Raw genomic sequence first — 24,339 nt, forward strand, 5'->3', positions numbered from 1 at the left:
TGATCCTTGCCTATAACTGTAGGTCTCAGAAGCATGGGCAGGTGAAGGGGACATCCTAGCTAATGGAATGCTCCACTTAGATTCCATTCACAAAAATGTTCATTAACTATTGTGTGGATGGCTTTTTGCTGGGGTGAAATATTCATTTAATTGTATTTATTAATTAGTAAATCATTATTAAAGCACATATAGGGCCCTCTGAGAAATGTATAGGAATTTTAGAGATGAATAAATATAATCTCAGCCTTCAAGAAGCTTCCTGTCTAGTTGAGAAGATCAGACTCACATATTAGAAAGTTATATATCACTATAAGAATTTCAGAGATGGCTAACCCAAGTACCTAGGAATTATGGATGGATGGTTGTCAGTGTAATGATGTCCTTGGGAACAATGCTTTGACCAGTGATTCTTTTGACCTGGAGTGCTCAGAGCAGTATAAAGGTGAAGTACATTACTGAGGTTTGATTTCAGGACAGCATCTTCTCTTGTTCTAAACTTCTTAGGTCAAATACAGTTCAAAGTGGCCTTGGCTGGCCAAGACATAGACTAGGGAAACCAAATTTGGAACAGGAAAATGAATGAAGGGGTGGGAAAAAAAAGCTGAAAGAATAAAGAATGGAATCACTAACTTTTAGGGTCGGATGGAGGCTTATACATAATCTAGTCCAATCAACTAATGAGGAAAACTAAGCTCTCAAAAAGGGCAAGATCAGTCACTGAGTTCACAGCAGAGCTGGGACTAGAACACAGATCTTCCTCTAAATTAGTATACTTTGCACTGTCCTACGACAGGGAAAGGATGAGAGAAGAAAGATGGACATATTGTAGGAAGAAGAAAGAATAAGACCCTTTAGTCCCAGGGTCTACTCTCTTAAAGCAGCTGGGTCTTTATGCTCTAATCATTTATCCAAATGAAGATTATGGCCAACTCTGAGAAACTGGAGCCTGAAAAGTTGTTATTCTGTCCTAGGTCCCAACTGTCAGACCAACATCAATGAATGTGCTTCCAACCCGTGTCTGAATCAGGGCACCTGTATTGATGATGTGGCCGGCTACAAGTGTAACTGCCTCCTACCCTATACTGGTGAGAAACATGGAATGGGCGGACATTGGGTAACAGTGGTCCTTTGCCAACACAGGTGTATGTGGTTGCTACTTCCCTTTTTCAAAAGAGAAAAGACTCTTTCAGACACTCCTGATCCCTCTTTAGGACCAGAGGGATTCTTTTTTAAGGGAAGTAAGATTGTGGGTAAAACTTAGGGGATTACCTCTCCCCTCCAAAAGAAAGTGACCCATGGACTGTGTCCTGAGTGAATTTAGAATCTAAACCATGCTGGACAAACTAACATTTTGCAAAAAGGGCTCACATAGTAAGTTTGAACTTCATCTAAGCTGCTTATGCCTCTCCCTTTGAACAGCTGTGTTCTTTATATAAAAAGAAACAAGACGGGATCTAGAATTGAAAACCCAATTAGACTAATTTATCAGGGATATGCTCTCCAGAATTATGTCACTGATTTGAGACTGGGCATCCCAAGTTCAAGGAAGGACTCCTTGCTATGAATTAGCCTTAAATATAGGCCTAAAATTTTTCAATTCCTAGAATGTCTAGAGCTGGAAGGATCCTTAGAATGCAGACCAATCTAGTCCAACCTTCTTCTTTCACAGAATGGGAAACTAAGGCACAATATGTCCTGTTCCTTTTGAAAGGGAATTATTTTGGTCAAAGGGATTATGTATCTTTGTTTAATAAGACAGCTTAGTACTCACTTCTTCCTCCTGGTCACCTGTTTCCTAATATGTGCTCCAAACCATTTCCTTCAGTACCTGAAAAAACCTTCAAGATTTCTTTAGCCTGTAAGGCTATCTACCATCATTTGTATAAGAGTAATCGAGGTGAATAGGACAGAGATGGGAGATTCCAATGGTTAGGAAGGCTGGATAGGATGTGTGTATGTTTTTATAGGGCTGAAAACAACAATTAAAAACCTCAACCAAGGAGGGTTTGCTTGAATGAGAAAAAAATGGGAAACGTTTCCTTTAGAATTATAAGTGCTTGTTCATTGACTACATGTCCAGTGATAAAAGACTTGTGCAAAGAATTGATTGAAAAATTCTTTAAACAAAGTTTCTCTTATTTTCACTTTAAGCACAAGGATGGATTTCTGTAGTTTGGAGGAAGAGTTACAAATGCAACTCCCTAAACTATGGTCCTAAACTTGTTATTTTAGCTCTGATAGATGCTACTAAGGGAACCTGACTCAGAAGGGGAGGAAGCTTCCGGAAGGGCTGTACTTTGATTTCCTGTGACATAGGGCCATAAGAGAAATATTTGCTTTGACCAGCAATAGGGACCTGCATTCTCAGTTGCTCTCCCAGAGTCAAGCAAGTGTTATTTAAGAAAACAGTGGAGAGCTCTTGTCTATTTGGGGGATTCTGTCTCTTTCCGGATTTCTAGATGAACAGCATTTTCTTTACTGTTGATACTTCTTTTTGGAAAAACCTACATCAGAACCCTATGAAAAACAGAGCCTGGGAGCATTAGTATGAGGGAGAGGAGAGGGAATTAGTGCTGATCTAGTTCCTGTTGGCCAGCTTCCTGCTTCCTCTTGCACAAAATGGCAACATGTGCACAATTGTAGGAAACTCTGGCGAATTTCCTGTCTGCACAGATCGCCATGGAAACAGATAGGAAAAATCAGCTCTGGAAAAATCACAAAGGTCCACTTGGAAGATAACAGTTGACAAGGAAGATAAGATTTCCTAGTCATTTTATTATTCTCCCCATATGCCCTGTAAACAGGAAAACTATAAATCAGATTTCATTTTCTTTTTATTAAAAAATCACATATATGTATTTACATGTCTGGATAAAAATGCTGTGTGAGTGTTTTTTTTTTTTCCTTGTATATGTTGAGAAGAAAAAAAATTATTTGAGTATAACCTAGGGACCTAGTGCCAAGGTTTTGGTTTACTCTTGAGTGACAAATAGAAATTACTTTAGGAACCAAGAATGCTTCTAAATGATTCAATATCCTGGAAGACTTACAGGTACAACTGACTCATTCCTATGGCTTTGCTAAAAAGGGAATTCCAAGGGGGGATTCTGCCTTGGGAGTAAAGTACCTGAATTAGCCTGACCTGGTTTTTAGAGTAAGGGTGTTGAGTGCCACAGAAAATAACTAGACCAAACATGTTTTCAGAGTCTTATAGGATGATGCTACGCAGTTGATATCTTAGTTCATCATCACATTCCGTCATATTCTAGGTCTCATTCTGATTATCAACTACTTTTGCTTAATTAAGAATTCTTAATAAAGTATTTGCTGATAATAGCTTAAGAGGAATGAATGAATCCTTTATCAGGGATATTTGTATATTAAGTAGGGAACTTTGAGAAACCTTCAGAAATCTTTGAGAGAGAATTTAAGCCATAATGCCAGAACGACAGGCAATTGGATTGATAATTAGGAGGGGGGAAGGAGGTGGAGACTGAATACTAGGAGAGCTGCAGAGGCCAGCTGTACTGAGCTCTGGGTGTCTAATTCAAGTAAAGTTATCTCATTTTCTCACCTTGTCATTTGTCTCCCAATGATCAGGTGCCACCTGTGAGGAAGTGCTGGCTCCATGTGCCAAAGATCCATGCAAAAATGATGGGGAGTGTAAGGAGTCAGAAGATTATGAGAGCTTCTCATGTATATGCCCTACAGGCTGGCAAGGTGAGGCTTTTTCAGAAAAAAGTATCCTATGCTTCCTGAAGCTCCATCCATTTATTTGGTTGTATTTCAAGAAGACCACAGAGCAAAGCAAGACTTGAAGTAATACAGTTCATAATAATAGAATCATGAGGGCAAATTGGGGTCCAAATTTGCCTATCTAGGCTTTTGGTCTCACTGTCCAGATTTCCCAGAACCCTGCTTTCTGACCAGGAGTTCCATTATGCCTAGAACAAGTTTCTACAGCCATCCCAGGAAGCATAAAGTTCTTGCCCTTGGCTCAGTGAAGCATATGCTGGAATTGCCTTCTTTTTTTGAAATTTTCAGAATTGGAATAGAAGCCCAAATTCCTTCTAAACCCATAGAGAATTCCCAGGAGAAAGGGCCTGTGGAAGTGGACCTTCTGAGTTGAATGGGGTTGGGTTTCCATGTTTTTGGCCAATAGATAGGTGATTCTGGGATGACTTAAGCAATATAGTGTTTAAAAGGACTGAATTTGGATTCATATGATCAGGGTTTGAATCCCAGGATCATTATTCGCTAATCCAAACAAATCAGCCATCTTCCCTGGGCCGTAAAATTAGTGGGTTGGAGCAGATGATCCCTGAGATCTCTTCTGTATTTACATCTATGTCCCTCTGCTCTTTTATCCATCAGGACAGACCTGTGAGATTGACATCAATGAATGTGTGAAGAGCCCATGTCGGAATGGCGCTACCTGTCAGAATACCAATGGTAGTTACCGCTGCAGCTGCAGGGCTGGCTACACTGGGCGCAACTGTGAGACCGACGTGGATGACTGCCAGCCAAGTAAGGGGGCTGGGGTCAGGTGTGGCAAAGAGGAACTTCAGGGAACATAGAGGGATTGGTGATAGTTACCTGTTAACAGGAGTTCTAGCATCAGCTCTTTGCAGCTGACTCTAAAAATCTAAGAAGGCCTTTTGGTTTTACACAATAGTCCCTTCCCCTTAACCCTTCTTCCCTATTTGAATTTAAAATATTTAACAAAAACCCTCATCATGCTAGCAATTATATATATACACCACATTCCATGTTGTAATCTCTCGTATACATCCATCCCTAATAAAAGAAGAAATGTGTTATATCAGGTTTTTTGAAACAGATACCATTCATTAAAATTAATTTAGAGTTTAACTACCTTTATGCAGTTTTAGTCACTAGACACATATATGTTCTCACTTCACTTAAGTCTTCCTGTGTCTGTTATGATACAATAATTTATCTAGTCATTCCAATTGACAGATACCTCCTTGTTATTATTTTTTGCTGTCACCAAAAATGTTTCTCTGAATGTTTTGGCTTAATAAGATTTTTCTGCCTTTGACCTCCTTGGAGTCTATGCGTCCAGCAGGGGGATCTCTGGGTCAGAGTGTATAAATAAATTTAGTGACTTTTTCTTCATAATTCCAAAATTATGTCCAGAATAAGTGGATCAAATCACAGGACTACCAGTGATGTGTCCAGGAGCTTGTGCTCCTTTAGCCTTGCCAATCTTTGACTATTTTGATCTTTTCTTATATTTGCCCTTCTACCAAGTATGAGGAGAAAGCTTAGAGGTGTTCTAATTGGTGGTTTGAAACAGTGTTTCGGACGGTGGCTGATGTGCATTTGACTGCACTTGACTGTTACTGTGTAACTTTTAGATCCTTGCCACAATGGTGGAGCCTGCTCTGACGGGATCAATACTGCCTTCTGTGACTGCCTTCCTGGCTTCCGAGGTCCGCAGTGTGAGGAGGACATCAATGAATGCGCCAGCAATCCATGTAAGAATGGAGCCAATTGTACTGACTGTGTCAACAGTTACACCTGTACCTGTCCATCTGGCTTCAGTGGAATCCACTGTGAGAACAACACTCCAGACTGTACTGAGAGGTAAGAATTGATTTGTATTTCTTATTTGTTTTTTCAGTGACATGGGGAGGTGAAAAGAAGAATGAAAACGAATGCTTAACAATAAAATCTATCTATCTAAGAAAGAATTCAATGTGCCATAGCATCTCAAACTAAAAAGAGAAAGAAACTCAAGGATTCGTATTTTGGGGACAGGACCTAATGCTCAAAGAGCAGATTTGACTATCCACCGAGATGTTTTTGCAGATGGCTATGGAATTATCTGATTTGCAGTGAAATGTATTCATTGTGATTATAACTTCGTGTCTTTCAGCTCCTGTTTCAATGGGGGCACCTGTGTGGATGGCATCAACACTTTCACCTGCCTTTGCCCACCAGGCTTCACAGGCAGCTACTGTCAACATGACATAAATGAGTGTGATTCACGCCCTTGCTTACATGGGGGTACCTGCCAAGACAGCTATGGCACCTACAAGTGTACCTGTCCTCAGGGATACACAGGACTCAATTGCCAGGTGATTGTTGCCTACCACGCTTATTATATAATTGGTCAGACAGAGGTCTTGAACTCCTTTATACTTTAGGAGTTTATACTCTGTCAACGAAGTTAATAGACCACATCTCCATTGTTGTTTCGGACCTAGCAGAAGGACTTAATTTGCCATTTCCCTTTCCTAGAACCTGGTGCGCTGGTGTGACTCATCACCCTGTAAAAATGGTGGGACCTGCTGGCAGACCAACAATCTGTACCGCTGTGAGTGCAACAGCGGCTGGACTGGCCTTTACTGTGATGTGCCTAGTGTGTCCTGCGAGGTGGCTGCCAAGCAGCAAGGTGAGCTATTCACCCATTGTTAGGTGAATCGGGAATATAGGGAAGGATCAAAAGGTGTTTCAGTGCAGACCTATGTTGGTTGCCTGAGTGCCATCTGCCTAGGGTTTTTAAGATACAAATAACACAGAGATTTGCCTGTGGAGACTCCAGAAACCAGCCACTGCCCAGGCTACTGGACCCATAGCACAGTTTATGTCATTGCTACTTCCTAATTAGAATATAATGCTAAGGAGGCAAAGGGCATAGTCTGATTCCTGTGCAGAGAGAAAAATTGCTGTTTTATTATTCATAAACAACCTCTTATCATTGTAGTAATCAAAAGGGATCTTCATGAAACTAATTTACATCTTTTAGTCCTTTCATGGGTCACTGTGATTAAAACATTAAGAAAACCCATCTCCTATTAGTTAATCACTTGAGTCTCACAGAGACTGAGCCCTTTTCCTGTTCTCTGTAGGTATTGATGTGGCCCATCTATGCCAGAACTCTGGGCTCTGCATGGACACTGGTAACACCCACTACTGCCGCTGCCAGGCAGGCTATACTGGCAGCTACTGTGAGGAGCAGGTTGATGAGTGCTCTCCCAATCCCTGCCAGAATGGAGCTACCTGTACAGACTATCTTGGAGGTTATTCATGTGAGGTGAGTAGGAATACAAGACACTGACACTTTCCAGAAAGATACACCAAATATATTCCCATGGATACTTTAGACTGTAAATTGAGTGCCATCTTGACTGATAGAATATGTTAGTTGTTGAAAACTTTGTCAGTAAATCTAATGAGGGCTAATGTGTCTGCAGCCCTATGCTCGTCATATATATAATACACCAGACTTTGAGGAGGTCATTGTCATTAGGAAGATTTACACCGTGCAATTCTTCATATATTTCCACTTTTTTTAAAAATTACCATTAGTGCTATATAGGACTAGGGGAGTTTTAAATTTTTATCTGCCTCAAATATGTATCACCTAGTAACTAGTTTCTAAAATCCTGTACATGGGCCTTAAATAGCATACCTGTAATTTGGGTATGTACTTGAAAGTATTTCAGCTCAGCAGTCAGAACTACCAGAACTTGTTCTCTGCTAAAACACAGCCTTGAAAACCTCAGGATTGCCATAGTACAATGAGGCATTGGAGGATGTGAGAGTACAACTAGCTCTTGCACATAGAACAGAAAGACACCAGCCCAAGAGAAGTAGAATTACTTGGGCTATTGTGCTTAGGTACTAATTTGGAGAAGGCACGACAATTGATAGTCAGAGAAAGCTAAAATCATGAGTTGGGCCCCCAAATGGATAGATAAATAGTAGGAGTTGGGAGATGACTTTCTAAGTTACCCTGAGAAAAAAAGTAGGATGTGGGTTACTTTAGGATAATGTGATTTTCCCCCTTTTCCCCCCAGGATTTTGATACCCAAATGGTGATTTTCTTGAGGTAAATGGGCACTTTGTAAAGTAGGTTTGGGGGAAGACAGAGAAAGGCGGGGGAAGACAGAAAAAGGTGGGAGAAGACAGAGAAAGGCAGGGGAAGAGAGAGAAAGGCAGGGGAAGGAAGAAAGGGGATAGTGGTAGAATCTGATCCTTGAACCTACATTGTAGGTATGTACTGGCACACACAAAGTACTAAAAAAAAACCCAGAGCAGGGGTATTATTTCACTTAAAATTAATACCTCACTGTCAGTCATGAGTGCTGAACAAAGAGGTATGATAGTGAGGAAAGGCTATTGGGTAGAAATAGGGCTGGTATAGAAACCCTCTTACAAGGCGCTATCCCTGATTCTCTGAATTTTAAAGCCCACTCTGACTTTTGCTCTTGAACGTTGCAGGAGCTGAGGAAATAGAGGCTCAGGACTAGATTTTGTGTCTACCTCAACCCCATAATGGTTAAGCCTCCTTAGGCAATTGAATCTATTCAGGGACAGGTTGTGATGTTTTTCCCTTTTCTCCTCTTCTTTTTCAGTGTGTTGCTGGCTACCATGGGGTGAACTGCTCTGAAGAGATCAATGAATGTTTGTCCCATCCTTGCCAGAATGGTGGTACCTGCATCGATCTGATCAATACATACAAGTGCTCATGTCCCAGGGGAACTCAGGGTAAGGAGTGATCTTCACCAGATGAAAGACCCTGAGTTTGTTCAGGAGAGATGCAAATAGAGAACATGCAAGAATGCAGAAGGGCAATTATGAAAGCCATATGTTCTCTCTGAAAAACTGAGGGGGGATGGAAATATTTCTAGCCATGTGGAGAGACTAAAGGAAGTCTTCATGGAGGAGGCAATTACCTCAGAGCTAGCAACCTTCTTTAAATTCTTGCCAATTTTCACTTATCTATGTCTACCATTCTCTCTTCTTGAATTCAAGAAGTCTTCATAAGGTTTATTTCTTTTGGACTTTTCATTGTTCCTAGTGGCCATGCTTAAGTTAAATCCAAATGATTTAAATTGGCTTCTTGTAATCCTTCTCACATCAAGTTACATCCATTCCACCTCCTGACCCTGTCTCTCAATGCTGAAATGTAGTGTTTTGTAGGGGAAGGAGCCCTGGATTCAAGGTGTCTAGAGATCCCAGTCCCAGTCCTGGCTGTGATTTCTATCCCTTCTGGCCCTCATAATTCTCATTTATTAAATCAAAAAATTAGACTGGATGATGTCTGAAAAATGTACCACTTCTGTGTTGTTTATATTGTGGGGAACTGGTTATTCACTTTCTTCCTCCCCGTGTGGTTGTCCGCAGGTGTGCACTGTGAGATCAACGTGGATGACTGCAACCCTTTCATTGATCCCATTACTCGGGGACCAAAATGTTTCAATAATGGCAAATGTGTTGACCAAGTCGGAGGCTACAGCTGTACCTGCCCTCCTGGCTTTGTTGGAGAGCGCTGTGAAGGGGATGTCAATGAATGTCTCTCTAACCCGTGTGACCCACACGGCACTCAGAACTGTGTACAGCGTGTCAATGACTTTAAGTGCGAATGTCGGCAGGGATACACAGGTAGGCAGGAGAGGGATGGTGGAAGAGAACCTGGGTTAGGGGAAGAAATGGTGGGGAGACGGGCAGAATGAAGAAAGGCCGACCCTCCTCACTTTTGCATATTCTCTGTCACCTTCCCAGGGCGCCGCTGTGATTCAGTCATTGATGGATGTAAGGGCAAGCCCTGCAAAAATGGTGGCACCTGTGCTGTGGCAACCAACACTGGACGCGGCTTCATATGCAACTGCCCTTCTGTACGTAGCTATTTGATGTTTGTGGGGATATAGGGAGGTCTGGCAGAATGGAGTGGAAGGGAGAGGGGAAATTAGAGATGGAGTGATGTCTGCTGATCTGGAAGTGACCGATCTTGGATGTCCCAGTGACTCCTCCTCCCAGACCCACTAGCGTTACACTAAATGGTGAATTATAATAACTATAAACTCTCTAATTTCTCCCTAGGGCTTTGAAGGTGCCACGTGTGAGAATGATTCCCGGACCTGTGGTAGCCTGCATTGTAGGAATGGAGGCACTTGTGTCTCTGGCCAGAAGAGCTCCAAGTGCTTATGTCTGGGGCCCTTCACGGGTCCTGAGTGCCAGTACCCAGTGAGCAGCCCGTGCCTCTCCAATCCCTGCTACAACCAAGGAACGTGTGAGTTCATCCCCGAGAGCCCCTTCTACCAGTGTCACTGCCCTGCCAACTTCAATGGGCTTTTGTGCCACATCCTGGACTTCAGCTTCCCAGGTGGGGTGGGGAGAGACATCACCCCGCCTGAGTTTGAAGAGAAATGTGAGATCCCCGAGTGCAGGAAGGACACTGGAAATAAGATCTGCGACGGCAAGTGTAATAACCATGCTTGTGGCTGGGATGGCGGAGATTGTTCCCTTAACTTCAATGACCCCTGGAAGAACTGCACACAGTCTCTGCAGTGCTGGAAGTACTTCAATGATGGCAGCTGTGATAGCCAGTGCAACAATGCCGGTTGCCTGTTCGATGGCTTTGATTGCCAGAAAGTGGAGGTCCAGTGCAAGTGAGTTTCCTTCCCCCGCCATGTGCTTTCATCTTCCCTTCTACTTTTGCTTGCCTTGCCTATGCTGGTCCACAGAAACAGCCACTTTTATTTTGTCTTCTGATGCGATTTAGTGATTAGGAAAGGCCCAAGTTCCCCATCTTCTTTCCTCTCCTACCTTCTTTCCCACCCTCCGCCCCTAAATCTTCCCCTCAGTAGTGTGGGGAGGCAAGGAAGAAGGGAAGGAGTCAGTTCTTTCTGGTGGGGAAACAACATGAGCAAAAGCTCACAATTTAGAACCGATTTATTCAGGGAATAGATTTGGAGAACATTCCAAAGGGAACCCTACCAGTGGGCAGTTTTAAGTAACCAAGCCATAGTTCATTCAAAGAGATAGTGGAGGAATCTGTGCAGAAAATGACCGTGTCCTCCTTCCCCTCTAGCCCTCTGTATGACCAGTACTGTAAGGACCACTTCAGCGATGGCCACTGTGACCAGGGCTGCAACAATGCAGAGTGTGAGTGGGATGGTTTGGACTGTGCCGACAACATGCCTGAGAAGCTGGCAGACGGGACCCTGGTGGTGGTGGTGCTGATGCTCCCAGAAAACCTGAAGAACAATTCTTTCCATTTCCTTCGGGAGCTCAGTCGAGTCTTGCACACCAACGTAGTCTTCAAGAAGAATGCCAAGGGGGAGTACATGATCTTCCCCTACTATGGCAATGCAGAGGAACTGAAGAAGCATCACATCAAAAGATCTGCAGAGAGATGGACTGACATGCCTGGCGTTGTCCTTGATAAAATGAAGACTTCCCTTTACTCCCGAGTGGGAGGGAGGCAGCGGAGAGAGCTGGACCAGATGGACATCCGAGGGTGAGAGCTCAGTGGATTTTCTGGGCCCTAAGTTCATCATCTTTTATCTTGATTTTTATAGCGTTTACATTTCTCTATATAGCCTTCCTCCCCCTTCCTTACCCCATGTTGCAAAGAATAAAAGGAGAAAAGCAGTTCAGTAAAACCGATCAACATGTCAATCAAGTCTGACAGTACATGCACTGTTTCTCTCCTCACTCCCCACTTTGTGAAGAAGGGAGGGAGGTACATTCTCTTCTATTTTTGGGAGGATCAAGCTTAAATCATTATTCAATTACATTTTCTTAGTAATGCTTCATATAAACTTTATACTTTTGAAAGCATATCAACTGGGCATCAATTTTTCCATCTTGCCCTAATGGGACTATTAATGAATATGACATGAGATAAGAAATAGGAGACTATTGTAAAAAGTAGAGCACATCTTTACAGCTCTGAAGAATGGTATTTCTGAGGGGCAGGGGCTGGCAGGGGGAACAGGGTTTCCTAGGCTTTGACTTCTTGAGTTTATGTCCATCATCCTTCTTAGTCTCAGTTCCAGTGAGGGTAAAGATTAATGTAGCATCAAATGTTGCTTTATTCAAGAACTGGAAAGCTTCTCATTGGCAAAATTTTCTAGGTTTAAGACATCTTCTGCCCTTTCTGTTCAGAAGGGTTAAAAGAAATCTATTACTTCTGGAATGTTGGGGAGAAGAAATGAGAGAACACTGCTGGCTCTCACTTGTATTACTCATCATTTCTGCTTCTCCCCATTCCCCATCCATACAGATCAATTGTATATCTGGAAATTGACAACCGCCAATGTATCCAGTCATCTTCCCAGTGTTTTCAGAGTGCGACAGATGTGGCAGCTTTCCTGGGGGCCTTGGCTTCAATGGGGAACCTTAACATCCCCTACAAAATAGAAGCTGTACAGAGTAAGTAAGCCCATCGAGTCACAGGGTATATAATATAGCCTTATTCAACTGGCTGGAGAATAGAATTCCTCCACTCTAATGCCATTCTTCCCTTTAGATCTCCTGCCTAATTCATTCATTAGCCAGTTCCCAGGTTTATATTTGGCTTATTTTGATCCTTAAAAACCTTGAATTATTTTTATCTTGGGGGGGGGGTGAGAAGAGAGAAAGGAAGACAGGAGAGGTTAATAATTTCTCCAAAGACTGGAACTAAATCATCTTTGCCAGCTGGTCTGAGGGATGTTCCACTTAGAGCTGTTCTAATGTCTGGAAAAGATTTCCAGACCTCTTAACAGAGTACAAGGGAGACACCTCATGGTACCAATAGTGCCAGCTATTAAGAACGGTCCATCTTTGGAGAGAAGTAAGCTCATTGTTAAGTTATAGTAAGTAAATGGAATAGCTATTTTTCTGTCCTCATCCACTCCATATTCCACTCTCTCTCCCCCTCCCCAGGCCTTTCCCTCCTCTGTTGGGTATTATTTCAAAATCATTATAGCTTTAAAAAAAAAAAAAACAACCAAGAATTGATCGGTGTCATGTGAGGAGTTGAAGTTTGTATCTTGAAAATCCCCCCTAAATCCTTTGTCTTAACAGCTCAATGCAAGTGCACTGATTTGAAGTTTGCTAATCCTTTTCCTTAAAGGAGAAAAAAGTAAAAGCTGTCTCCAGATACAGTGGGCTAGTGCAGTAGAGAATTTAGTGATATTTTGCAATTCTGATTAATCATGTATAAAATGACCTTATTTTGGGGGAGAATGGTATAGAGCTAGTGAGTTACCTTTTATGAACTAATTTCACTCCATCTGACTACTCCAGTCCTTGACTTGATATGTAGCTCAATGTTTCGGTGCGTCCCCTTGCCCTGTCCTCTTGCAGGTGAGACAGTGGAATCCCCAGAGAACTCGCAGTTGTATCCTATGTATGTGGTGGTGGCTGCTTTGGTGCTGCTGGCCTTCATTGGCTTCGGTGTGCTGGTGTCAAGAAAGCGGCGCAGGGAACATGGCCAGCTCTGGTTCCCTGAGGGCTTCAAAGTGACCGAGTCCAGCAAGAAGAAACGGCGGGAGCCTTTAGGCGAAGATTCAGTGGGATTGAAGTAAGTCACACGGCGGGGATTTTAACCCTTCAGGTTCCAGGAAGAGTGGGTGGAGGTCTGAGCGGGGCGGGTGGGGAACAGACTCTGTCCTCTTTAACTGTAGTGTTCTGTGCAGTGGGAAGATCTTTCCCGGGGGAAACTTCCTTTTTCTGCTTCTTGCATAGTGGATTATGTTCTGTGAGAGCAGTGGCCATTCAGTGTATTGAGCAATTGTAGATGGGGTCCAGAGGGGAAAGAGCTGGGAAGGAATCTTGTGAAATGTTCCCCCTCTCAGTGAGCCTAGTTCACTCTGGTGCTTCCCTCTCCCCTTTCCAAAGACCCCTGAAGAATGCCTCAGACGGTGCCTTAATGGATGACAATCAGAATGAGTGGGGAGATGAAGACCTGGAGACCAAGAAATTCAGGGTGAGCTGTGCTGCCTGTTACCTGGGAATAAGTCAATGAGAGGCCCTTCTAAGTTGACCCCCGTCGCCTGGGAGTTTCTAGTATTTGGATACCTTCCTCCCTGAAGTACCTGAAGCCTGATTTCTCCATCCCCCACCCCCTTCTTCTTTTCCTTCCCAGTTTGAAGAACAAGTCATGCTGCCAGACATGGATGATCAGACAGATCACCGGCAGTGGACTCAGCAGCATCTCGACGCTGCTGACCTCCGGATCCCCTCGATGGCTCCCACCCCACCGCAGGGTGAGATTGATGCTGACTGCATAGATGTCAACGTCAGAGGTCCTGGTAAGGCTCCTCACACTCTGTCTTCCTCAGCATCACTCGTGGATCTATTTATGTAAACGGCTCCTAATGCTGTTCTTTCCCCAAATCCATTAACGTCTCCCCAGCAAGTTCTAATTCCCACCCCCATTCCTCCGCCACACGCAGGAGGTCAATAGCAACATGGTGTGATCAACATTCTGAAAGCCTGCTCTGCTGAATGGGGAGGGAAAACCCTTTTCAGTTCTGTTAGATTTCAAGTTCAGGAAAGGTTGTGGGAAACTTCTCAAGACTTCCAACACAAAAGTGTGTGTGGTCCACCCCCATCCCTTTCTCTTTCTTTAGGACAATTCACCAATTTCAGATTTTGAGTAACACATGGGATATTTGAGTGTTCTTGTCTCCAGAAACAAAGTTTCACTCAAGCTGCCTTTCTCAAGCAAGCAGAGCATTCTCTTAAGCACAGAGTTTTTAAAACGTCATCTTATGGGCACATGTTGCTTTTGATAGATAAAGAAGTGCAGATATTGTATGAAATGAAACAGTGGAGTTAGTGACTGAGCTGACAGTCTAAGGATTCCTTTTGTCAAACTCCACCCTCATAAAATTTGGATGGGACTAAGAGAGTTCTAATTTGTTTCTTTGGAAGGCAAAAGCTACAGCAGTATAAAACTAAAAAGACACTCACCTGTTTCTTCCCTAGATGGTTTCACCCCCCTGATGATCGCTTCATGTAGTGGAGGGGGCTTAGAGACAGGCAACAGTGAAGAGGAGGAGGATGCTCCCGCTGTCATCTCAGACTTCATTTACCAAGGAGCTAGCTTGCACAACCAAACAGACCGCACCGGGGAGACGGCCCTTCATCTGGCTGCTCGCTACTCCCGTTCAGATGCAGCTAAGCGTCTGTTGGAGGCCAGCGCGGACGCCAACATTCAGGACAACATGGGGCGCACCCCTCTTCACGCGGCTGTGTCGGCTGATGCTCAGGGAGTCTTTCAGGTAGGTGCCTCCGGGTGCTCTGAAGAATTCCTCTTTTCTCTTTCCTGAACTTTTGAGACCCAGGCTGGGTGGGGGCATGGGAATCTCTGAGACGCTTCCTCATAAAAGATGCTCCCTCACAAAAGAACTCAGCTGAAAATTATTATTCTGGATAGAGGTATCAGGGAACAAGCATTTTTTAAGCCCTTGCTGTGGTGGGTACTGTGCAGAAAGTATCACTTGAGCAGAGTTTTGTAGGAAACAAAGGTTTCTGAGAGGTGTGAGAGGGGCATGTGCCAGTGTGAAAAATTCAAGAGGGCGTTGTAGAACTAGTAATGTAATGGAACTAGATAGAGAGTGGGGGCTTCTCACCCTTACACATTAGAATATAAACTTAAGGGATTTTTTTCCTCCCCAAAAGTGTTATCGGCTTTAAAGACGATGTTAGATAAATCTTTGAATGATGGGGTAGCAGGACGTATTTGAGACAATCCTTAGTTTATAATTTGATGTCAAGGAAAGATAAATATGAACCTTCCCAAATAGTAACCTCATAAGAGAGACTGCTGAAGAGTCTGAAGGAGAGGGGACAAACTCAACTTGTTCTCTAGGAACTGGTCCCTAGATATCCCTGAGAACATAATAGTTTGTTTCTTGGTTTTTCTCACCAAGCCAGCAACATCCACACCTAGTTGGTCTTGTCTTTTTTTGTGGCCCCCTCCATTACCTATGGAACTGTGTCCTTAGGCTAGAGGTATTGCCTGTGGCCCTGAGGTAGGTTTACTGTGGCAATTTCTTGCCCTGGGTAGTGAATGAATGAATCTGAGACTGAGGAAACTCCACCAGGGTACCAAATTTTTGATTTTGAGTACCTGTCTCATAGAGGTACTTTTTAGAAGTTGGTATAAACCATTATCCCCTTAAGTGGGAGGAATCTTCTTTCCCAAGTTCATGAAGCAAACCTCAATATGTGAAAACATAGATTTAGAATCCTTTTATTTGTAAGGACCTCTAAAAGTCATTTAGTTTATCTTATTTTACAGATGAGGAGATTGAGAGAAGTGACATCATGCAGTTGTCTAATAAATGGCTAGATTTTTGCAAATGACAAAATAGGAAATGACGATTTACTGCAAAATGCCATGATATATGATGAGTCTCAATGTATCTAAAATAAGATTGATTTACATATCACTGCTCATGTTGTTCATGACGCGACCTGGAGCGCAGCATCAGTTTCTGGTGGAATGATATCCATGATTGTTTTTCTTCTTTTTTTCCCGTTTGTCCCTCATCTTTCATAACTCTTCCATACTACTGAAAGCAGTGCAAAGGTCCACACACAGTAGACCCTTACTAGACATTTCCAACTCAGTTTGTATTTGTGCTCCTCCTTACAAGTGCTTAGGCCTCGGGAAGCTCACACCTCAATAGGCTGTTGCCTGTTGTACTAAGGGACATGTTTGGCCAAGCAGTGATGTAACTGAAGAAATCTCAGGGCTCTCAGCCACACCTCCATGGCTATTTCTCCCCTTCTGTCCTTCTTCCCCTTTATATTAGTACCTCTTCTCAGGAAAAGATCATAGGCATTAGAGGTGGGAAAGGATCTTAGTGATCATCTACCACCTTAGAAATAAAGAAGAAAAGGTAGCAGTATTCTATATCAGGCATTTTAGGATCAATCAGAGGATCAAAGGGAAATTCAAATCACTGTGTTCCTTCTCCAGGGGGATTTCCTCATGAAATGTGATCACTTACTGTGGAATGGGAATCTTGGCAAGAGGTTTTGGATATTTGGTGTGGAATTGAGGGGAGGGGGTGCTGATTAGAGGATGCCTTTTAAATCACTCCTATATCAAATGGCTCTCTCTTTTCCTTTCTTAGAATCTTCCCCCACTTGATCACTAACTTAAGTTCAAAATCTATTTCAGGCCTTTTATATGTCCAACACTGCATTCTGCTTTGGCCAGCATCTGGTCTTTCACTGCTTATCGCTGCAATTGTATTCCTTCTTGTTACCTACCTAATTTTTAAATTCTCATTTCCTCTTTGTGCCTAGATCCTGATCCGGAATAGAGCTACAGATCTGGATGCTCGAATGCATGATGGGACCACCCCACTGATCTTGGCTGCTCGTTTAGCAGTGGAAGGCATGCTGGAGGATCTGATCAACTCCCATGCAGATGTCAATGCAGTTGATGATCTAGGTAGGTCCTCAGGGATGGTAGCTACCCAGTGGCAGTAAGAAGAGAGCCACGGGGATGGGGTGGACAGGGGAGAAAGTTTCCTGTTTCTTAACAGTTGATTAAATATGTTTTGACCTTCTTGTCCCTTAGGCAAGTCTGCCCTGCACTGGGCTGCTGCAGTAAATAATGTGGATGCTGCTGTTGTACTGCTGAAAAACGGCGCAAATAAGGATATGCAGAACAACAAGGTAGACAAGAAACTGCACAGTTTCATGCATAATGACAACTTGGGGAGGGTGGAGGGATGGGGAAGGTATTCTGAATCACAACAACCTGGATTTGAATTTTACCTGCTGTTAGCTAGCATGGGAACTTAGGCAAGTCACTTAACCCCGAACCTCAGTTTCCTTAAATGTAAAATCAGGATAATAACATCTGAAATGCTTACTTCACAGGCTTATTGTGGGGATGAATTGGGATCATTTAGGGAAAGATGTAAACAAACTTTAAAGAATAGATACACAGAGAGCAAATTACATGAAGGATATATCCTTTATTATCATATATACTATATAAAGAATATATATTATTATTAACTCTGTAACCTTGCTTACACCATTTAATGTCTTTGGACTAGACGATTTCTTAAGATCTCATGTAGGAGTAAATCCTCTGTCAGTCCTCAGATTCAGCCCTCTGCCTATCTTTCTTGAAGATCCCTAGAGATGAAAATCACAAACAGTATTTCTTAGTCTTGCTTTCTCATGTTCACTTCTCCTGCTCAGAGAGGTTTTTTGGCCTCATTTCATTCACCATTCTTTCTCTTTTTTGTATATTTGAAGATACTGGTGAAATTGTGCCCTTCGGCTTTTTCTTCCCCAAACAGCCTCAGTTCCCTTTTAGGAACACCTGCCCTCTAGGTATCAAGATTAGTGAGTGTTACCTTGAAGCATCAGGAAAAGGATGAGGAATTATACATAGGCATTTGTGTTTAGGCCAGTTGTAGTACTTCCTTACTCTGAAATAATAACTTTAAAAATTTTAAGTTAAATGACAAATATGGAAATATGTTTGTTAAGAACTGTACATATTTAACCTATATCAGATTGTTTGCTGTCTTGAGGGGGTGGAAGAAGAGAGAAGTTGAGAACATGAAGTTTTACAAAAATCTATGTCGAAAACTACCTTTACATGTATTTGGAAAAATAAAATACTATTAAAATTTTTTAAATTTTAAATTAAGTAACTAAAAGGAAAAATATAACAGGAAGGACTTGTCCCCAAGTCATTTAGATGGAAAATATCAATAAAAGTCTAATTTGATTCAGTTTCATGTTTTATAAGGTCTTTCTCAGAGGAGGTGCAGGGGCGGCAGCAGAAGGGAAAGGGTTTAGAGTCAAGGGGTTTGGGTGTGCCCCACATGAAAATCTCAGCCTGTTTCCTCCTCTGTAAAATAAAGGGATTGTATTGTTGGCCTCCAAGGTCCCTTCATATTCTAAATCCTCTGAATCTATGAGTTCTAAGTTTTGAGTACCTTTACCACTCTGGGAGGACAGAATGCCTTCTTTCTCATTTGATCCTCTCAACTCAGAAAGGCAGCATTGTTAGCTTCTTTATGCACAAAGGAATGGAAGCCCATCTGCCCAGCTTAACCCTGCTCAGTCTATTGTCTGGAGAATTGATCTAGATATAATAATAGGAATCATCATCTAAGAAATCAAGTAATTACTAAATTTGGTTTTGGGATGCACTGATTCTTGCTTTAGACCCTTTTAACTTCCTTCCTGATTTTGATACAGCTAATATGTAGTTAGTTTTTCTTCCATGAGCTTACATATCCCACTGACTGACAAAGAGGGCTTTCTTGGACCAAAACATTCCGTTTTGGATAAAATGTAATATGAAGTATAGGCAATGTGATGTAGTGGAGAGAACAATGGATTTAGAGGGATACCTGGGTTCCAATGGACCTCTTAAATCCACTTAATCACTTCCACTTTCTAGACCTGAGTAATTCATTTGTAAAATGAACTTTAAGGTGTTTCTTCCAACTCTAAAACCCTATGATCTGAGGCTCATCATTTCAGATCATTCTGGATGATGAGGTTTAAATTCAGTTAGGGCACTGCAGAAACCTCTTCTCCCTCTCTCCTTAACGGTCGTTTGGTCTGTGTCCCTTCAGGAAGAAACGCCTCTGTTCCTCGCGGCCAGAGAAGGGAGTTATGAGACTGCCAAAGTTCTGCTGGACCACTTTGCAAACCGGGACATAACCGACCACATGGATCGGCTGCCTCGAGATATTGCTCAGGAGCGGATGCACCACGACATCGTGCGGCTTCTGGATGAATACAATCTGGTGCGCAGCCCACCACTGCACAACGGGCCCCTGGGGGCGCCCACCTTGTCCCCTCCCCTCTGCTCCCCTAACAATTACATTGGCAACCTGAAGCCAGCTGTTCAGGGCAAGAAGGCCCGGAAACCCAGCACTAAAGGACTCAGCTGTAATGGCAAGGATGCCAAAGACATCAAGGCCCGCAGGAAAAAGTCTCAGGATGGGAAGGGCTGCCTTCTGGACAGTTCCAGCGTGCTGTCCCCCGTTGACTCCCTCGAGTCTCCCCACGGCTACCTGTCGGACGTGGCGTCTCCACCGCTCATGACCTCCCCCTTCCAGCAGTCCCCATCCATGCCCCTGAACCACCTCCCTGGCATGCCTGACGCCCACCTGAGCATCAACCACCTGAACATGGCCGGGAAGCCGGACATGGCCGCCCTGGGCAGCGCCAGCCGCTTGGGCTTTGAGGCGGTCCCTCCCCGCCTGTCCCACCTACCTGTGGCCTCCAGCCCCAGCTCGGTGATGAGCAGTAGCGGGTCCATGAGCTTCGCAGTTGGTGGCACCGCCAGCCTGAATGGGCAATGTGAGTGGCTCTCACGACTCCAGAACGGGATGGTCCAAAACCAGTATAATCCACTGAGGGGGAACATGCCAGCCGGGCCCCTGAATCCACCTGCCCAGGGCCTCCAGCACAACATCTTGGGGCCGCTCCACAATGGCCTTTCCTCCACTACCCTGTCTCAGATGATGACCTACCAGGGCCTGCCTAACACACGGCTGGCCACCCAGCCCCACATGATGCAGGCCCAACAGTTACAGCAGATGCAGCCTCAGCAAAGCTTGCAGCAGCCGCAGCAGCCGCAGCCGCAGCAGCAACAGCAGCAGCAGCAGCAGCACAACACAAGTTCTGCCCCAACTGGCCACATTGGCCAGAGTTTCCTTGGTGGTGAGTTGAACCAACAGGATGTACAACAGCTCGGGAGCAGTAGCATGGCTGTCCACACCATTCTGCCGCAGGAGACCCAGATCCTGCCATCTTCTCTCTCTCAGCCCATGACTACTACTCAGTTCTTGACCCCGCCATCGCAGCACAGTTACTCTTCCCCCATGGACAACACACCTAGTCACCAGCTGCAAGTTCCTGACCATCCCTTCTTGACCCCCTCCCCCGAGTCTCCGGACCAGTGGTCCAGCTCCTCTCCTCATTCCAACATCTCTGACTGGTCGGAAGGCATATCGAGTCCACCTACAAGTATGCAGTCACAGATAGCACACATTCCCGATGCTTTTAAGTGAACACATGGCGTCTAACCACAAAACTTGATATTTTTTCTTTCCTAAGAACCACAAGAGGAAAGAAGACATTTGAGAATGGCATATGCTGTGACTTGACTGAAGGATTCATTTTCTTTTCTTTTTTTATATGTTTTTATACAAAATTTTAATTTTTTTTTAGTATTTATTTATGTACTTTTTATTTTACATGAAAACACTGTCTTTTTATTTATATGTTCTATGTAGGGCTCAAGGCAAAAAAAAATTGTTTTGAGACAAAACTAGCTGTTTAGAAAAATGATTTTCTTTAATATGATGATTTTTTGTGTATTTGTAAAGATAAGCAAAGATTCATGATTTAGAAGTTGCATTTATTTATTGATAATCTTTCCAAATCCAGAGATAAATGAGAGAGAGAAGGGAGAGGGGAAAGAGTTATTTTTAAACCAGCTATGCAGAAAAATTCCCAAAAAACTGCAGTTTTTCCCTGGCCCCATCCCTTACCTTCCAGTACCACCCATTGCCTTATTCATCTTACTCCTAATATTTTGTCCAGTGGACTGACAACATCTGTCTCTGCTAACAGAATTTATAAAATGCAAATTTTCAAGAAAACCTAAAAGAAGAGAGAAAAAAATGGAAAGAGATTTTGAGGCCTTTAGGAGAACTCCTTTATTAATTTGCATGTCTGGTTTTAATATGAATTTGAGGTGTCTTAAAATGGAACATTTCTTTTGAAATGTACTTAAAATGTTTCCTTGTAGATGGATACATTTTATGGTACCAATCATGAATCTTTGTTTACAATTTCAGTATTATGTAGTTTCAGGTTCTTCTTTCAAAAAAAAAAGGTTTTGGGTTTTTTTTGGTTTTATTTAAACATTGATATGAGCAATCAGGCCTGCAGACCTCTTGCTCATCATTAAGCTAATAGAATTCACACCTTAGATGCCACCTGTTCAGAACAAAAAAAAAAAAAAAAAAAAAGAAAGAAAGGAAACAGGATGGTGCACGGCATCAGCAGAGGAAAAGAAACACCTCACCTTTAATGTCTTTTTTCCAGGTTCAGCATATAACTGAGTGAGCAAGTTCTGGGATTGGGGTTTGGTATACCACACCTTGATTTTCTGCTCCTATTTTTTATAGGAAGTTTTCCAGGATACTTTAGCTACCTGCATAAAGGTTTTTTGGTGTTCTTTTTTTTTTTTTTTAAACAAATTCATTATACGAGTCTAGATTCTGTGCTTCAGTCCTACTCAGACATTCCTTTCAGCTTTGGGATGTGGGATGTTTGTGGGAAGTTGAAGTTGTATTTCGTTTGGGGTGTGCACTGAAGCCACTGGTCCTAAGGACCAGAATGGGAAATGCCCCTGAGGACTTGAGTAATGAAGTTGTTTTAAATGTAATGTCGGCCATTGGACCCTCTCCGTTCAAAGTGGTGTATCTCAGTTATGAGGTGATACGTGCTTGAGCATGAAGGGAGGCAAAAATTTGAACAACCTTGTAATCTAATGTATAAGCCTATGGCAAATGTTTGTAAATAAATTTTTTAAAGGATTTTGTTTCAAAAATCTAAATGAACAAGTTTTAAATATTTCATGCCAATTAGAGATGTCAGAATATTGCTCTGCCTGCAACTGAAGAATTGCCTGGATGTGCAGAGATATATAATATATATATATTTGTTAACTAAGAAAAGAACTCTCCTGCATTGTGGATATTAGGCCAAATTATTTTTTTTCAAAACTGCACCTTCCCAAGTGATGTTGTGGCATCCCTAATGTGCATGACTAAACATCATATGATGTTGATTCTTTTGATGTTTTATAAACTAGACTGTAGTTTACAGAAGAGAAGAAACCTTTTAATAAAGCTGTCTACATGGAAAATTGTAGATTACAAAAAATTATGTACTTTTTGTTTTGTTTTTGTTAACTGATTTGCAATAAATGATTCTGTCAACTAGATTTTACTAAATCTGGGTATGGTGATTGGTGCTGTTTTTCCTCCCCTCCCCCGCCTTTCTTTTGGATTTTGAAGAAATGAGCAGAATTTTCTCTTCTAGAAACAGATGGCTAAAAGAACAATGGGAATCTTCTCAAGTTAGAGCCATGAAACAGTTTTCCCAAGTCAAGAAAGATTAAAGTGGAGATGGAAGTTAAATTTATCACCTTTCTCCAGAAATTTTGGGAAATTTCAGAACAAATTAGAATGTATGTTTGGAGACTTAATCATGGAGATCAGGAAACCCAGAAGTGGTCTGCTTTAAGCAAGGTCCTAACTGCTATTTTGAGACTTCTTAGAGTCAAGTCAGCATAGAAATTCTTCCTATATGATTACATATTTTATCATTCTCCACTTAGTTGTAATATCCAAAGTATGGTGTGGCCATATCTTGATCATTTGTATCACACACACACACACACAATTATAGGGCAAGGAAAACCATCCCTTCTAGCCAAATCCTATCTCCTACTACAGGTAGAGAAATACCACCACTGCGCATTAGACTTTTCTCCCTTCCAGGGAAGAAGAGAAAGATCATTCCATTGTCTAACCTGTTCATGTGCCTTGGGGGAAGGGGATTAGCATATTCCTTTGGCTCCAAGTACACTAGTTCCCCTACTTGGATTGCCTCTGCCTAAAAGTATTATACCTTGATTTCAAACCTACCTATGTATCTACTTAATTTCATTCCTCAATGATGAAAATATAGCAAGTCATACCCTTCTCTCATCTCAAGGATTCTGAACCTAAAGCAGCTATAGAAAGCCCTGTTCCTGAACTCCAATATATCTGATATTATTCCATTCCCTCAAACAGCCCACTTGATCTCCCCTATGTCCTACTCTAAAGCTATATACTACTTCCTCTGTGCCCTCTGCCTGCTCTACAGGCAGCAAACTCTCCTTCATCTTAAATCTTCTTTTCCCACTCCTTCCATCTTCTGGCTCCCAATGAGTCCTTGATAACAGCTTCCCTGTTTTCCCTTTCCAATACTGGCATCGACTTCACTCATGACTTATTGGTCAAGATCAGATAGTTGCTATTCCCAGTTTTTCCTTCTTAATAAACTCTACTTTTTGAAGTTCATTCACTCTATCATCAAATCAAAATTTTCATACATGTTGACTACCAACTTCTAGAACATTCCCCTTCTTTCCTTCATGAGTTCAGTACTTGTCTCATGGCCTTAAACTCCTAGCCTAATATTCCCCCAAATACCCTAACCTTGTAGTTCCCCAACTTATTCACTCTACCTTATGTCCTTTTCCATCCCACCTCAGTCACACACAAATATGATTATAATCTTGATCTTGCCATCACTCACAAATGCAGCACTTCAACATTCAGGAATCACCAAGTTCCCTTACCTGATCACAATCAATATACCTCTTTCAAACCTTGTTCTTTATCCATGACCTCCAATCCTTCAGGCCCTCAGTTCTTAGACAATCACCCCTGCATTAGCTACATTCTCCTCCCTTCCTTATTTTGACCTCTTTAGGGACTACACTTTTCCTCTTCTAGAGTC

The 24,339-nt window shown here is 42.5% G+C and overlaps 1 protein-coding gene across 1 annotated transcript in view; it reads left to right on the plus strand.

Annotated features, from left to right (window-relative positions):
* The window catches only part of NOTCH1 (notch receptor 1), a 71,643-nt gene extending 48,862 nt beyond the window's left edge, over positions 1-22,781 (plus strand). The window contains exons 15-34 of the mRNA XM_051980318.1: positions 972-1,085; positions 3,601-3,720; positions 4,375-4,527; positions 5,382-5,610; positions 5,903-6,104; positions 6,268-6,421; positions 6,879-7,063; positions 8,388-8,520; positions 9,160-9,417; positions 9,538-9,650; positions 9,856-10,424; positions 10,847-11,275; positions 12,044-12,192; positions 13,111-13,327; positions 13,645-13,732; positions 13,892-14,057; positions 14,737-15,032; positions 17,071-17,218; positions 17,348-17,445; positions 19,380-22,781. Coding sequence (XP_051836278.1) covers positions 972-1,085; positions 3,601-3,720; positions 4,375-4,527; positions 5,382-5,610; positions 5,903-6,104; positions 6,268-6,421; positions 6,879-7,063; positions 8,388-8,520; positions 9,160-9,417; positions 9,538-9,650; positions 9,856-10,424; positions 10,847-11,275; positions 12,044-12,192; positions 13,111-13,327; positions 13,645-13,732; positions 13,892-14,057; positions 14,737-15,032; positions 17,071-17,218; positions 17,348-17,445; positions 19,380-20,825 — 5,267 coding nt within the window. The 3' untranslated portion in view covers positions 20,826-22,781. The remainder of the gene's footprint in view (positions 1-971; positions 1,086-3,600; positions 3,721-4,374; positions 4,528-5,381; positions 5,611-5,902; positions 6,105-6,267; positions 6,422-6,878; positions 7,064-8,387; positions 8,521-9,159; positions 9,418-9,537; positions 9,651-9,855; positions 10,425-10,846; positions 11,276-12,043; positions 12,193-13,110; positions 13,328-13,644; positions 13,733-13,891; positions 14,058-14,736; positions 15,033-17,070; positions 17,219-17,347; positions 17,446-19,379) is intronic.
* Positions 22,782-24,339: the final 1,558 nt, after the last annotated feature.

This window comes from Antechinus flavipes, chromosome 2 (assembly GCF_016432865.1).
Source record: "Antechinus flavipes isolate AdamAnt ecotype Samford, QLD, Australia chromosome 2, AdamAnt_v2, whole genome shotgun sequence".
Taxonomy (NCBI): domain Eukaryota; kingdom Metazoa; phylum Chordata; class Mammalia; order Dasyuromorphia; family Dasyuridae; genus Antechinus; species Antechinus flavipes.